Source organism: Notolabrus celidotus, chromosome 12 (assembly GCF_009762535.1).
Source record: "Notolabrus celidotus isolate fNotCel1 chromosome 12, fNotCel1.pri, whole genome shotgun sequence".
NCBI classification, from domain to species: domain Eukaryota; kingdom Metazoa; phylum Chordata; class Actinopteri; order Labriformes; family Labridae; genus Notolabrus; species Notolabrus celidotus.
This window is the reverse complement of record NC_048283.1, coordinates 28,930,721-28,945,116: the sequence shown is the minus strand read 5'-3', so window position 1 is coordinate 28,945,116 and position 14,396 is coordinate 28,930,721. Positions and strand designations below refer to the sequence as shown.

At 38.5% G+C, this 14,396-nt stretch overlaps 1 protein-coding gene across 1 annotated transcript in view; it reads left to right on the top strand.

Moving 5' to 3' along the window:
- The window catches only part of LOC117822771 (RNA-binding motif, single-stranded-interacting protein 3-like), a 104,422-nt gene that overhangs the window by 69,487 nt on the left and 20,539 nt on the right, over nt 1-14,396 (top strand). Inside the window, exon 5 of the mRNA XM_034697679.1 lies at nt 9,069-9,175. Within this exon, the coding sequence (XP_034553570.1) occupies nt 9,069-9,175 (107 nt within the window). The remainder of the gene's footprint in view (nt 1-9,068; nt 9,176-14,396) is intronic.

Sequence of the window (14,396 nt, the reverse complement as noted above, 5' to 3'; positions counted from 1 at the left end):
CTGACAATTAAAAATGTCCTTCTCCTTTTAAAGGCCTCTTGTGAAATGGGACAGATTGTAGTAATGTAGCTGTGAAAGCAGGCTGAATAATTCATTTGATGCAGCAGTCGGATCAGCTTTTCCTGCAGGTAATCTTGTCTCTGGGTGCTTTGTGGTTGTTGTTGTTGCCTCCTGATTGTTTGGTGACGAAGTTTCCCTCACAGGAATAAATAACATTTATTATTGTCTTCATCATCATCAGTATTTATGACTTGTCACTGTGCTTGTGAATAAATAAATGAATTTAAATGCATCGGTTTTTTTTTATCCTTGGAGAAATGCAGGATATCACAATACTGCCACCACAGGCGTCACTTAAAGCACATTCAACATCACTCCTGTCTATTTTACATTACCGCTGGATTATGTAGTGAAAGAGAGAATAGTAGATATTTCTCTGATATGATGATACTGCCGTTGAGCTGCATTGCTACACACTGCAGCTATTATGCATTATTCCCTATAATGCTTCTCTTTAAATGGTCTGGGTGAAACATTTGAGATAAAATACCAATAACAGCTCAGTTGAACACTTTAATTGTTTCAATAGGCTGAGAACTTTCACAGGCTGGCTCAGTTTTGCAGTGTATTCTAACTTTTTGCACATTAGCCCGTTCTAATTGCTTTTTAGCCCCTGGCAATCCCTCCACCCTGTGGGCCCAATTGAAATCCTAGCTTGTACGACTGATGTTGCAAAATTGACAAACTCTGTCTGGAATCACACCAGATTTACAAAAGAGATATTTAGTTATATTGGCACAAAGTGCGTAGAACTGGGACTGTAGGGTTTTGTCCCAACCACTATTCAGCAGAATCTGAAATGTCCTTACTTATTATGTTGTCCAGTCACTACAAGAGCAGATCTCCTGAAACACTCTGAAACTGTGGAGGAGGCATTCATAGTGTTTTAGTTTCACGTCTGCACTGTCCCTTTACATGTCCATATATGTCCATGTACGCTCTCTCTCTCTCTCTCTCTCTCTCTCTCTCTCTCTCTCTCTCTCTCTCTCTCTCTCTCTCTCTCTCTCTCTGTCACAGCAAAGTTTAATTTAATTATTGTAGTCATTTTCCTTGTGTTATTCTGTAGTGACAGTGGGACACATAAATGATAAAACCTCAGTGAGGGAGTGAGATCAAAAAAGTTCAAGTGCCATGAGATGCACCACTTTGCAGCAAACCTAATAGATGAATGTATGTTGATAATTAATATACATAAAACACAATGAAAAGTCTTTGCAGCCGTGAATACTGTACACTGAGGCAACGAGGGAGAGGAAGACAGACGGGCAAAAGAATGCAAGCAATAGTCCAATGAAATACTCACATTTTTGGTAATTCATTCAATGCCTCACATGTCTTGTCAGGGCGATTGAAGCTAAAGAGAGTGAAGTAGTAAATGTCTCTCTTTCTCTTGTTTGATTTATTTATGAGTAATGTTAAATAACTACTACTAAGAGAGTTATTTATGGCTGTTTTAATCTTTCTAGAGTATGAACTTAATGCAAAAAAAGCATTTAATATATCATTTTTAATAGGTACAATTTGTGTGTATATATATATATATATATATATATATATATATATATATATATATATATATATATATATATGAATACACTTACACCATTAATGACAGCATAAAAAGGGTATAATAGGGATAGAACTGCTGTTAACTCAAACATAAACACATACGCATTGTTACTGCACATTTAAGAGACAGCATCATTATATTTCATTTAGTTTGCTGTCATAAGCTACAGCTCAAACACTTACTCTTCTCTGTGTTTAATCTGCTTTTTAGGCAGCACTGTGAAATATCATGACAGCAGTATCTTACATGTCAGATTAAATTATAGCAGGATTATGCTCCAGGTATTCAACAGTGTGATAGCAGTGCACAAAAATATGAATCTTCTTTTTTTAAAAAGTGACAAGTTCTTCCATTTATGGACAGTCAAGATTTCCAAATATTTTCCTCCTGCATCCGTGTCAGAAAGAACACCCAGCTTCAGCTCAAAATGCACCGAGGCAACCGAACAATTATAATAATATTTATGTGTCTGTGAGTGCGTGTGTGAGTGTGTGTGTTTCAAAAGTATTTTTCTTTAAGCCTTGTGTCATACATCTATGTGACTCATCTCAACATTATTTTATTTCTTTTGCTAGCCTGAAAACACAGAGATACATCAGCTGAGTGTTGAATCATATTGCTGGACATCTTTGTTACTGAATGACACACTGTCACGATAGAATGTCAAAACATGAGCGTAGTCTCTGTGACGTCACCCATTGGTTTCTGGAGAGGCGTTTTCAAGCTAATTGGTGATCATGGTATTTGAGATGCACACTAAACCTAAATGTTATTGTATTAAGAAAAGGAACATCAAACCAGCATGTGAACATGTTTAATTTTCTCTGTACAAATGGGCATCTTAACATAGGACCAAACAGTGGACTCCTTTACTTTTGCAACCAGCCTCAAGTTGGGCACTCATAGAACTATAGTTTTTTGTACCACTGCATGAGCTTAATTTTTCAGCAATGGAGGTTGCAGCTTGGTGTGAACCCATGCACCCATAAGACTGAAAAAGTGCCTGTATTAGCCTTACTCATTTTAAACCCAGGAAAACAACTTATATTAAGTTTTGCAGGGTTGTTTGTACTTCAAAATATATTCGAGTGCAACAAGGTTACAAATGTACAAATTAAAAACATGTTTAATACAGACACTACAGTGGTGAAAGAAGGAAAAGTCTATTTTTTTCTGTCATTCTTTAGAAAACATCCGTCATATCAAGGACAAAAAAATTAACTGCATTATATTTTGCTTTCTTAGTACCAGCTGCTGCATCACTAATTTTGACAACAAAAGTTTAGTCCAAAAACACAATCTTGTAGCTGTTATGTGATAAGCTTGGAGTATAAAATTAAGAGATTGAACTCAACAAACAGATGTATCCTTTTAATGCAAATGCAGAGGACAAACAGTTGTTTTAGATCAGCAGGAGTTTCTTCTCTCTTTGTGTGGCTCTTCAGAGAAAAAAAGTGTCTTGACTACAAACTTGACAAGTTGTCAGCTGCCGACAATCTGGCTTTCTCGGTTTGTCACAGCAGGGAAACAAAACAGCAACAGAACACAGATGCTGCCTCTGAGTTTGTATGAAGAGTGTGATTGTGTGTCTCACAACATGTTCTCTCTTTTGCTTATGAAGTGGTGATTATTTATCATGCAAACACATGTATCAAAGAGATTCTTATTTGTGGGCACACAAATATATCTTTTACATTACCGAAAAACCTCATTCAACCCTGCTCATGTCACCCTAGTATGAAACTCTGTTACCTGTCTGAACTAAACCCTGACCAAAACTGAAAACTGGAGTTTCCAAAAAGATTTTCATCTCTCTTTGTTCACTGTTAGCATACATCAATTCAACATGAGCCCAACCCATGACAGCTCTCACATGCGCATTCCAAAGACTGCTAACAATCTGCCAAAGCCCCCAAACGGACATCAATATCCACCAAACAAGCTGTGCCCTCTGTTTGAAACTCAGACACCTTACAAAGAGAACAAGGGCTAAAACAAGTCTCCTCTTACCTCAGTTCTGAGCTTTAAAAAGTCCCTGCAGAGACTCAACAAAGCTATGGATGCAGTAAAAACCCTTGGTTTCTTTATGTGCTCAGATAGTCGCTTGGAAATGGTCGCCTCAAGCCTCCTGGAGGTCTACAATTCTCTTTAGCATTCATTTATCATATCCATGCAAACAACACAATGACTATGCACTGCTTTTTTCTGAGTGCAAATATTTTCTAATGGTTTTTAATACGCTAATAGACTTATTTGGCTTATCTTTGTTCATTGGATGCTGTGGAAATACATTTGAATGAGCCTTTAAGTGACAGTGTGTTTTTTCCTGTGGCTTTATAGTTGCTGGAACTGTGAAGCTGAAATAGGCTATTACTGCAAAGCATGGTTTGAATTACAACCATAAACGAGTAGATAATACTCAGAAACAGGCAGAATTAATGTACTTTTTAATAACTTAGAGCTGTCCTTTTAATAAACTCTACATTCTGTTGTTAGAAAACATACTTTTCCCTCTCTGTGGATAAAGCAGCATGGTCTGATCTTGTCCTGTACATGAGAAAGTAATGTTTACTGATGAAAAGACAGTAAGTAAGGATGATTTATACAGTGGACAGGTGATTACAGAACTTTGAATCCCTACAAGATGAGCAGAACTCAGATGCTTTGCCCAGTTTTGAAGCTCATAGCTTAAGTATTATATTCACATACTGTTCAAAGTTTCTTGCAGTAGTTCTAATGCACACTATATTAAAAATCATCCACCTCCTGTAATCTAGATCATTGCTTTTTCCTGCACTGAGGTATAAAGTTTTGTAGAGTTACATAGTGACACTTTCACACACATACCTACGCACGACTGTTTCCCAAATATAGATGAATGCACAGCATACTGGGTTGAAGAGAGGAGAGAGGGAGAGAGAAGGAATGATTGAAAAAGATGAATAGGGAAGGCAGAGGATGATAACAGATGTCCAGCTGTGTGTTCCGTTATTCAAGTAGAAATCCAGTTAAAACAGTGTAATGACAAAGTATCCTCCTAAACGCTGTATAATCACACAGCTCTATGTTTTTACATACTTACCTTCAGAGTGCTCAGCGAGGCCCGAGGCATTCCAGATAACTCGTCTCAACCTTGAGCTCTAAATGTTTTCCTCCGCCGAGATCTCCTCTTCTCAGTTTTATGTTTACTGAGATGAAGAATCATTTTTCTTGAAGTAGGCGAGGTAATTGTGTAATTTATTTTTGGCATTCATAATGTGTGAATTAGCAGCAGAATGATGATATCGCCTCTGCTTCTTCAGAGCACTCTACGTCTTCTGAGAACGTCTTCATCTCCAAGCACAAGCAGTTATGAGGATTTGACTTTCTCTTTAGTTTGAAATCATTGCCGGTGAAAAAGACAAGAGCACCAGCTTTTAGCTTCCTTAAAGAAGCAGTCATTGACTCAGACGTGCAGGGTGGACGTATTGAAAGTGAGAGGCAGAGCGAGAGGAAGGTGGCTTATTCAGTTTCAGGGTCAAGAGGTGTCTTTACAGAACGGAAGCAGAAATGAGCGTTGCAGTGCTTCCATTACACTTACGGGCTTTACAAAGTAAACATCAGGCATTCAGGGCTTTTTTGTTTCAACATTCTGCTTTAATGATTTGTTACAATGTTACAATGTTACAATGTCATTTAGCCAAGCGGCAAACTCCAGTCTCAAACGATGAAGCCAATGCGGAAGTGCTATAAACTGCAGTACATCGAGAATCCGCCTGAGGCTGGCTGCAGAAACACTGGAAACTACATAGATATGAATGGGAAAAAGACGATCTTTGCAGCATTAATAAACATGTTTACAGCCTGGTTCAAAAAACGGCTTGGCCCTATGAAGCTAATCTCTCTAATGGCACACACTGTACGGGGGGTGAATTTTTTTCTAACGTGACGGTTCAGAAGATATTAAGATTACGAGTTTTGCCCAAATAAGGACATGACTGACGTGACTCCCGGTCGGGAACACACAGCCATTGGCTAAGGGGCTCACACTACGTCACACTGCCTGGTTGAGTTCCGCATTACCAATATGGCTGCTGCCGTCGATTTGCTTCAAAACAGCTCTCAGGAACAGATGGGTGACATCACGGATACTACGTCCATATTTTATACAGTCTATGCATTTAGCAGACGCTTTTATCCAAAGCGACGTACATATGAGAACAAGAACAACACAAGCAAAGATCTAGACAAGAGGAAACAAGATCAGTACAAGTAACAAAGTGCTTCAAGTAAATTTGGGTGCAGGTACTGCCAGGCAGTGTAAAGGCAATGCACATTTTTTATTTTTATTTTTTCTTTAACAAAATAAGGAACATTATCTGTATCATTTGCACTTGTCAAAAAATTTTGTTTATTATGTGTAATTTGATGAATCTATAATGTTTTTTAAGGTGGTGTTGTGGAGATTTTTGTAAATAAGGACAAGTACTAGTAAACATCCTTCTGAGTTTTATTCAGCTTTGCAAATGGGTAACTTCCTTAAAATTATAATCCAAATGTATTGTCCTAAAATTGTAGTTGAATGGATGTTTTCATTTAGTAACTTTCTACTGATGAAGATGGATTATACTTCTACACTGTGCAGACATTTTCTAACTGTACACCATTTCAACAGTTTTGTTTGCATGTGTTCTAAATGCACGGCATATTTCAAAAAGAGCAATCGCTTTTTTTTTTTTATCTGTATAAATTAATTGAGATCTGTGGTCAAAAGAGCCTTTAAAGGTGACATATCACGCTTTTTTCATCAATATTTATTGGTCTAAGAGGTCCCCAAAACATGTCTTTAAAGTTTATGCTCAAAAAAACACTTTGAAATCAGATTTTGGCATGCCTGAAAAACCCTCTTCTTCAGTCCTCCTCAGAACACTCTGTTTTCTCTCTGACCACGCCCCCTCAGGAAGTGAATGTGCCTCGGCTGTCCAGCACGTTGATGTAATGTTTACATGTTGGCTGAATATACACGGCTGCTCAGAGATCACGTTTCTTCAACCCTCTGAATCTGATCCAGAATCTGATCCTGACGGAGAGGCGCCTGTAGCAGGACCTTTCTGAACCATTGGTCACAGATTTAGTGTTTCTTGTTGTTTTATTTATCAGTATGTCGACGTGTGTCTTGGTACACAGCTACAAACATGTAGCTATGTGGCTATGGTAACTAGCGCTAGCACTTATCCATGATAAGTAAAAATCATCCACTAGATCTTCAAATGTGCAGACGTGGGGAGTAAAACCGACCTCTGCCAGAAAGGCAGCAGGACCTTTCTGAAGGATTGGTCACAGATTTAGTGTTTCTTGTTGTTTTATTTGACAGTATGTCGACGTGTGTCTTGGTACACAGCTACAGCTACAGCTACAAACATGTAGCTATGTGGCTATGCTAACTAGCGCTAGCACTTATCCATGACAAATAAAAATCATCCACTAGATCTTCAAATCTGCAGACGTGGGGAGTAAACCTGACCTCTGCCAGAAAGGCAGCGGGACCTTTTCTGAAGGATTGGTCACAGATTATGTGTTTCTTGTTGTTTTATTTGTCAGTATGTAGACGTGTGTCTTGGTACACAGCTACGACATGTAGCTATCTAGCTATGCTAACTATCGCTAGCACTTATCCATAATAAATAAAAATCATCCACTAGATCTTCAAATCTGCAGACGTGGGGAGTAAAACCGACCTTTGTGTTTATTAAGACAGCCTACAACTAGCATGCCTCCCTCCTAAGCTCCTTGTTAGCACACATTTGTGCAGGTAATGAAAAACGGAGGGGGGATTCATTATTATTTTATACAGTCTATGGGCTGAACAAGCTCCGAGCTCTGACTCCGTGACAGACCGGATATTGTTGTTACGTAACAAAAACACGGAAGTCTGAAACGGCTCGTTTCACAAACATTTACAGAAAGGTGGAGAAATCAAAACAGGGGCAGAATGGATTTTTTTCATTCTCGGGGGGTTTGTAGACATGCAAGGGACACATATTTCAGGTAGAGAACCATTAAAAAGTCCATTTTGCATGATATGTCACCTTTAAAAATATGTGTTTCTTTCTGTTATTTGTCATCTTTAGACGTTAATAGAATATACTCGGCTTGTGCTGTGTGAGTATGAAGAACGAAATACTGCCTCTGAGTTTATAACAAGCTGCAATCTCTGGTGTTGAAAAATGAAGTCAATGCAGGAGTATAAAAACCTTTCAGTTCCACTCCACTTGAGGCTGGCTCTAAAAGCCAAGCAAAAAGATCCTTTTTTACAGCAGAGCTCATTTCCGTATTCCTAACAGCTATTTTGGGGGTTAAGTTTTTTTGTGACTCATCGGTTTTTGTTTTGGTTATCAAAGACTTTTCCATACATTTGCATAATTAGGGGTTTGTCTGATTTGACTGACAGGTGGTTGCATTGTATCCGTTTGCAAGACAGTTTGTCTGTGGTCTTAATTCCACCTCTTTGCTAGTTTCTAGATTAGCTGAAAGGTAATCAGAATAAGCATTTCCAATATGGCGGCCGTCGTCTTTTGGCTTAATGACACCTCTTCAGAAACCAATGAGTGACGTCACTGAGACGACTTCCATTTTTTATTCTATCCATGGTTTACATGTGTTCAACTCTCTGTGTGTGACAAGTCAGGATAAGTCTTAAAGATACTTTTCATAGAGTTTGTTGAATCATGCTGTTAGAAAAATATTTCCCAGAAAAAGAAACCATTATTCACACTTTCTGAGAAATTCTATAGAAATGCTTTTAAAACTAATTGCCGCTGAACAAAGCTGCTTTTCTTCAGAATAATCCTGCTTCTATCCAGCCACTTCCTGCTTTTTTAAGGCCATCACTGTTTGAGTCTGGAGCCTTTCAGGCTGAAGTTCAAGTTTGGTGAACTTTTGTACCGGAGGTCACACTCTGCTAATCCTATTTGTAATCAAGGCTTTCTTCTCTCTGTGGTCCAGAAGGGGACCATGTTGTCTTTGGAGCAATCACAATCGCCTGGGGTCATGCTGCGTGGAGTTATTTAGCGTGTTAAGTATGCCTGCTTGGTTTGTTGTTTGAACCACACTCACCAAGCTTTGATGATTAGCCCGTGGCTTTGTTTCCACGTCAGGGCTGCTGTTGTTGAATTGTAGTTGTTGGGTTGTAGAGATGGGAAGATAACTGCTGTTGTTAAGATGTTTGGATTACGGCTGGAAGAGATAAATGTAAGGGCTGAAGTGCTGTTTTCAGGTCCAGTTGATTTATATTATGTTTTTGTTTTAGCCGAGGCATAAACACGACTTTAAATCTTGTCTTTAAAATGTAATTCTGACTTAGTCTAATGCATAAAATTTTACTCTTTCCTGCTATTAGGATGATTAATGCGTCTCTGTGTTTGTCCTTGTCTCCTTCTCTGTCTGACTCACACTGCAGCCCCTGCAGAGCCGTTGCTGTGTAAGTTTGCTGACGGAGGCCAGAAGAAGAGGCAGACCCAGGTCAAGTATCCCCAGAATGGTCGACCATGGACACGGGAAGGAGAGGTGAGGCTTGCAAGTTTATTTAAACATCAATAAAAGCTCACCAGTAACCGTCATAAAACATCCCCTTCGGCAGCCTCAGAAGCTTTTTTCTTGGAAAAGGCAAAGTGTAACACAAGAAGAATGTCTTTCAACCATTTTTCTAAAACATAATCCTTTTACCCTCTGCCACTGTAAAAGAAAGCAACTTAGACTTTTACCTCAGGCAGAATTATGCATCAGCAGACTTTTGCTAAATCTACAAGAGCAGCTCACTTCTCACAGTCAGAATAAGTCCACTGCGCTTGCTGAGAGGGTTTTTTACCGGGAAGTAGTAAAGTAAGCCAAACAAAAAGTTGTGTTTTTTGAGCCTAGTCACCGTTTTGAGTAGAATATGACTACAAACCATCTTTAAACCAGTTCCTGCTAGGGTTTCTTGCAAAAGCGCAAAAGGAATTCAGTCAAAATAATCAGGAAAATTATAGAGGAATACATTTGCATGCAGTTCAACAGATTGTTCTGTAGTGATTACAGCCCAAGGTCTACATCTTCACAAGAACCTTTGACATCAGGTCTCAAAGTCATCATTTTCATGAACTGGGAATATCTGGCTGATTTGTTCTTTGACATCTTTTTCTTTTTCAAATTTTACCAAGTTAAAATGGCTTGACAGGCCCCCCTACAGCTTTATTATCAGCTTTCATTTCCAATAACATACTTCAGAGCGAATTAGAGAAGCCGCTGACAGTATGAAAGCTGGCATATACAAAGGTTGTTGAATTTTAAATGCAAGGTTTCTGCAAAACCCCAATGCCAAGTTGTTTTTTCCTTTTGTTGAACCTCCCACCTCCAGTCTGTCATCATGAAGTCAAAAATGAAATCTTGTGCAGCAGACTGAAAGCAGATTGACTGTTTCACAATGCAGCAAGTTCAAAAGTTGCTGGTGTCGATACCAAAGCTTTAATTTACCGAACAAGGGAAAGTGAATAATAATGTCACCACCCACACTCTGGATGCAGTTTGAACAGTTTCCAAACATTCACAGAGTACAGAGGTTGGGAAAGAGCCGGGTGTTGAAGTTAATGAAAAGGAACTGGCCTGAAACAACTCAATGCTGAAACAAGAGGACAAACAGGATGTTACAGTGATCTGTGTGTGAGTGTGTGTGTGTGTGTGTGTGTGTGTGTGTGTGTGTGTGTGTGTGTGTGTGTGTGTGTGTGTGTGTGTGTGTGTGTATGTGTGTGTGTGTGTGTGTGTGTGTGTGTGTGTGTGTGTGTGTGTGTGTGTGTGTCTGTGTGTGTGTGTGTGTGTGTGTGTGTGTGAGAGAGAGAGAGCAAAGACCGTTGCATCACATAGTTAACATCAGAAGCCACCAGAGTTTAAGTCTGGACCGCTTGTCAACATTTGTGAATTGTCAGTTGGATTTAAGATAAATGATTTGTGCTTTCAGTGGGATTTCTCACACATTTGTCTGTTGTACAAGTCCTGAAAAGCCTGATTTGGCCTTGCGGAGGAAAAACAACTCTGCGGAGGTTTGTGCATTTCTTGTAGTCAGGTCTCAGAGTCCAGGCAGACTGACAGAAACATCTGGGTGAGGGAGAGATTTCAGGCCCCCTTACCTCATCCTTAGACACAAACATTTAACATTTGTGCAAAAAAGCACACACACGTGATACCATTTAGTGGAATATGAGAAAAAGAGCCCCTTTGCAGTGATGTTTAGGACCTCAATCCTCTCTGCACAGGAGCCAGAAACGTTCTGTTAAAGACACTTTTCCACTTTAGTGGTTTTGTGTCATATTCAACTATTTTGTGTCCCCTAGTGAACGCCATTGCTGTAATTTTTCATCCTCCTTGAAGTACTTTTTATTTATTGTGATGATTTGGCCCTTTTTAGTCAATTTTGTGACTTTGTTGCTTTTTTTCCCTCCGTTGTAGTTGTTTTTTGTCTCTTTATTTGTTTGTTTCAATATTAGTTCCTTTTTGGTTCTTTACAAACAAACAAACATTCATTTGTTACCATTTATTGTCTCTTTATAGGACTTGTTTTGTCCCTTTGAAGTCCTTGATATGTATTTATTGTTGTCTCTGTGTCTTAGTAGTTGTTTTATGTTTATTTGTTGCTTTTTATCATCCTTTTGTTTATTTTGGTCTTTTGTGGTTATTTACAAAAATAGAGTTGATTTTTCTTTGTGACTGTTTGTAGTTGTCGTTTAGATATTTTAAAATCTTTTTGTAGTCATTTTGTGTATCACTACGGTGGCATTGTGTCCATTGTGTTTGCTTGCATTTGTGACTGTATGTTTTTGTGGTTGTGTATGAGTCTTTAGTGGTTGTTGTATGGGACTGAGAGAGAGAGAGAGAGAGAGAGAGAGTGCAATGAGGACTAGTCTTTGATCATAAGGCGTCCCCTCTCTGGATGTCTTATCTCCCCTTGTCATCACGGAGCTGTTTGACTACGTGATCAGTCACTTCAAATTCTTTTTGGCCATTTAACTTTTTACCATTTGTTCCATGTGATAAATCATCCATGTAGGTACAATGCAAACGCACACAAATAAATGCAGTAAAAGCAACATATATGACGCACCACTCCACTTCAGCATTCAAGTATTACTGGCATTATTAGGTAGCAGGGTGTTATGTTGTCCAGTCGTTGCATATATACGAAGCTCTTGGGAAACTTAGAGGACAAGTTACAAACATAAAGCTGCTTCAGAGGGCTAATCTCCTCCAGCTCTGTTCAAACACACAACTCAATACATCGACAGGGAACCAGCAGTGAATTTAAATCTAACTCAAGGTGAAAACTAGGATTTTGTAAATGCATAATGTATTTTTTACCTGCTTTAAATCAGATTCTTATTTCAGAACTGATACGAAAATGATCCTGAGGTCTTGAATGATTGAATTTAGCTATTTGATGTCATCAATATCTGGCTCTCTTTCTTATTGCCTCTGCAGTTGATATTCCCCCAGTCTTGGCAAGAAATCATGTTTGGAGAAACCCAAATATCTCAGCCAAGTTCAGTGTTGGGGCACACTTTCAAATCACGTGCCAATTTGGAGAGGAGCGACTTGTGTAGAATACAGAGCATGTACAAATGAGTTGTGTACAGCTGCTGATAGGAGAGGAGGGGGCAGTTATGGAGCAGAAGATAGAGAGGGAGAAAACAAAGATTAGAGGACCACACACTCTATTGGTGCCTCTAGTTTGTTAACATTGCCAGGAGGCAGTCAAGTGGATGAAGATTTTTTTCAAAGCTCAGCGACATTGTCACATTCATTTGCACATAGTAGAAGAAGTGAGACCCAGACAGACTGTCACTTAATGATGCATACTTGACTTAAAAGTAACAGCGTTTGATGAAGAGAAGGAGGAGCACAGACTTAGACACACTCTTTTAGCTTTGAGCGTCTCTTGATACTGATATAATGCTGCTGGAATACAAAGCCCTATCTTTCATTTGTACTGAGCCATGTATTTATAACTTAGCTCTGTAACTTATAGAGTCTGTGCTAAAATTACAATGGTGTCTGTTTGTTTCTCCACAAGAGGCAATACCTGTAGATTTGTCATAATAGCAAATCAATTAGGGCTGCCACATTTATGGAAAACCATAACAACACTGTCAGTCAAATCAAGGTGAGGCAATAAACTCATAAACTTTCCTAATAAATGCAATTGAGTTACTTTTGTCATTTTAAACTGTCTTGAGATAACATTTGTTATGAATTTGCACTAAATATAAGAATTGATTAATCATCCAGATCAAATTATGTTCAAAGTCATGCTTTATCCACATCTCCAGCCCCGAGACGGAAACTTTTAATGTAATGAAAACTCACCGTCTTCTTCTTTGTGCGATTCGATGTTACACGTTGTCCACAAACACTCTGTCTTCTTACAAAATCCAAAACACTCCCAAACTAGCAAGGAACCTTTTTTAGGTGCAGGTGTGGATAGGTTACCTGCTTTCACCTGTAATCACCTTCAACATGATTTGCTCTGCAGTAGCAGTCACACACTAAGTAAAGACTAGCTAGCTGGTTACTGAGTCCTATTATTCTGCTGCTTCTGCTGCTGCTTCTCCTTCTTCTTCTTCTTCTTCTTGCCCTATTTTAAGATGGGTGGCAACCAGCATGAAGAACCACTGCGACCTTACTATCAACCAAATAATTGCACTGTATTTCTGTATGTATATTTTTTAGCACAATATCACTATATTTATATATTTTTTAAGATGGTTATCATCAATGCCATTATATAGCAACAGCCCTACTATCAGTGATTGATATCATAATGTGTTGAGCTGAAAACTGGATTTCAATTTTGATGGAGTATTTATCATCAACTCCAACCCTGTGGAAGGTGTTTAGAGAAAGCTGCATTCAAACAAAGTTAGGGTCTGTTTGGACTGGGTAGATTTTACCTCCCACAGTTCCCTGACTGTCAGTACAGATGGTTCCTGTTACATCAAGGACCAACTGTGTAAAACAAGTCTGTATGACACCTCAGACAGATTGATTTCCAAACTTCAAGGTAACCATTTATCTCAACTTTCAAAGATTGTTTTTTTTTTTTATCCTTCCTCGTGTGGTCAAAAAGTCCTACAATCAAACAGACAAAGAGCTGATTTTCAGTTTTTTCTAAACTCTAACATTTGCTGTGTCACCTTGGATCATGGTGTCCTGTGTAGCTTTACGTCAAAATTAAGCTTTGTGTTGACCTTGTGTTCATATACAGTATCTTCACTTCAAAAGCAACTAAGTTGAACATCAGAAAATGCCACATTTGTATTTAAGAGATTGATTTCTGGCATGATGAGATTTCAAAATTGTATTTGTTTTATTTCATTGCAGAAAACTCATCATTCTATCTTTTTATAAATAATCATTACCTTGTAAACAAGCTCATTTTGAATGTATTGAAAAAAAACCTTTTTAAACCAAACTCCACTGAAGAACTTACTCAAACGTTGCCTTTTTTGTGGTTATGTCAATCTACTGTAACTATTATTAAGCACATGTGCATTGTAAGGGTTTCACTTGATCCAATCATGCAAAATAATTCATTATACATAAGTGCTTTTAACTGCCTTTTTGTGTTACTGAGAACATCATCAATGGCTCTTTATTTAGCAGGTCTCTGTATCCCACGCACTTGTGGATATGTTTGAATTCAAACTTTTTATGTTCACAACTCATCTTCTTGCAGCTTTGAATGTCACTTTTGACAACATAT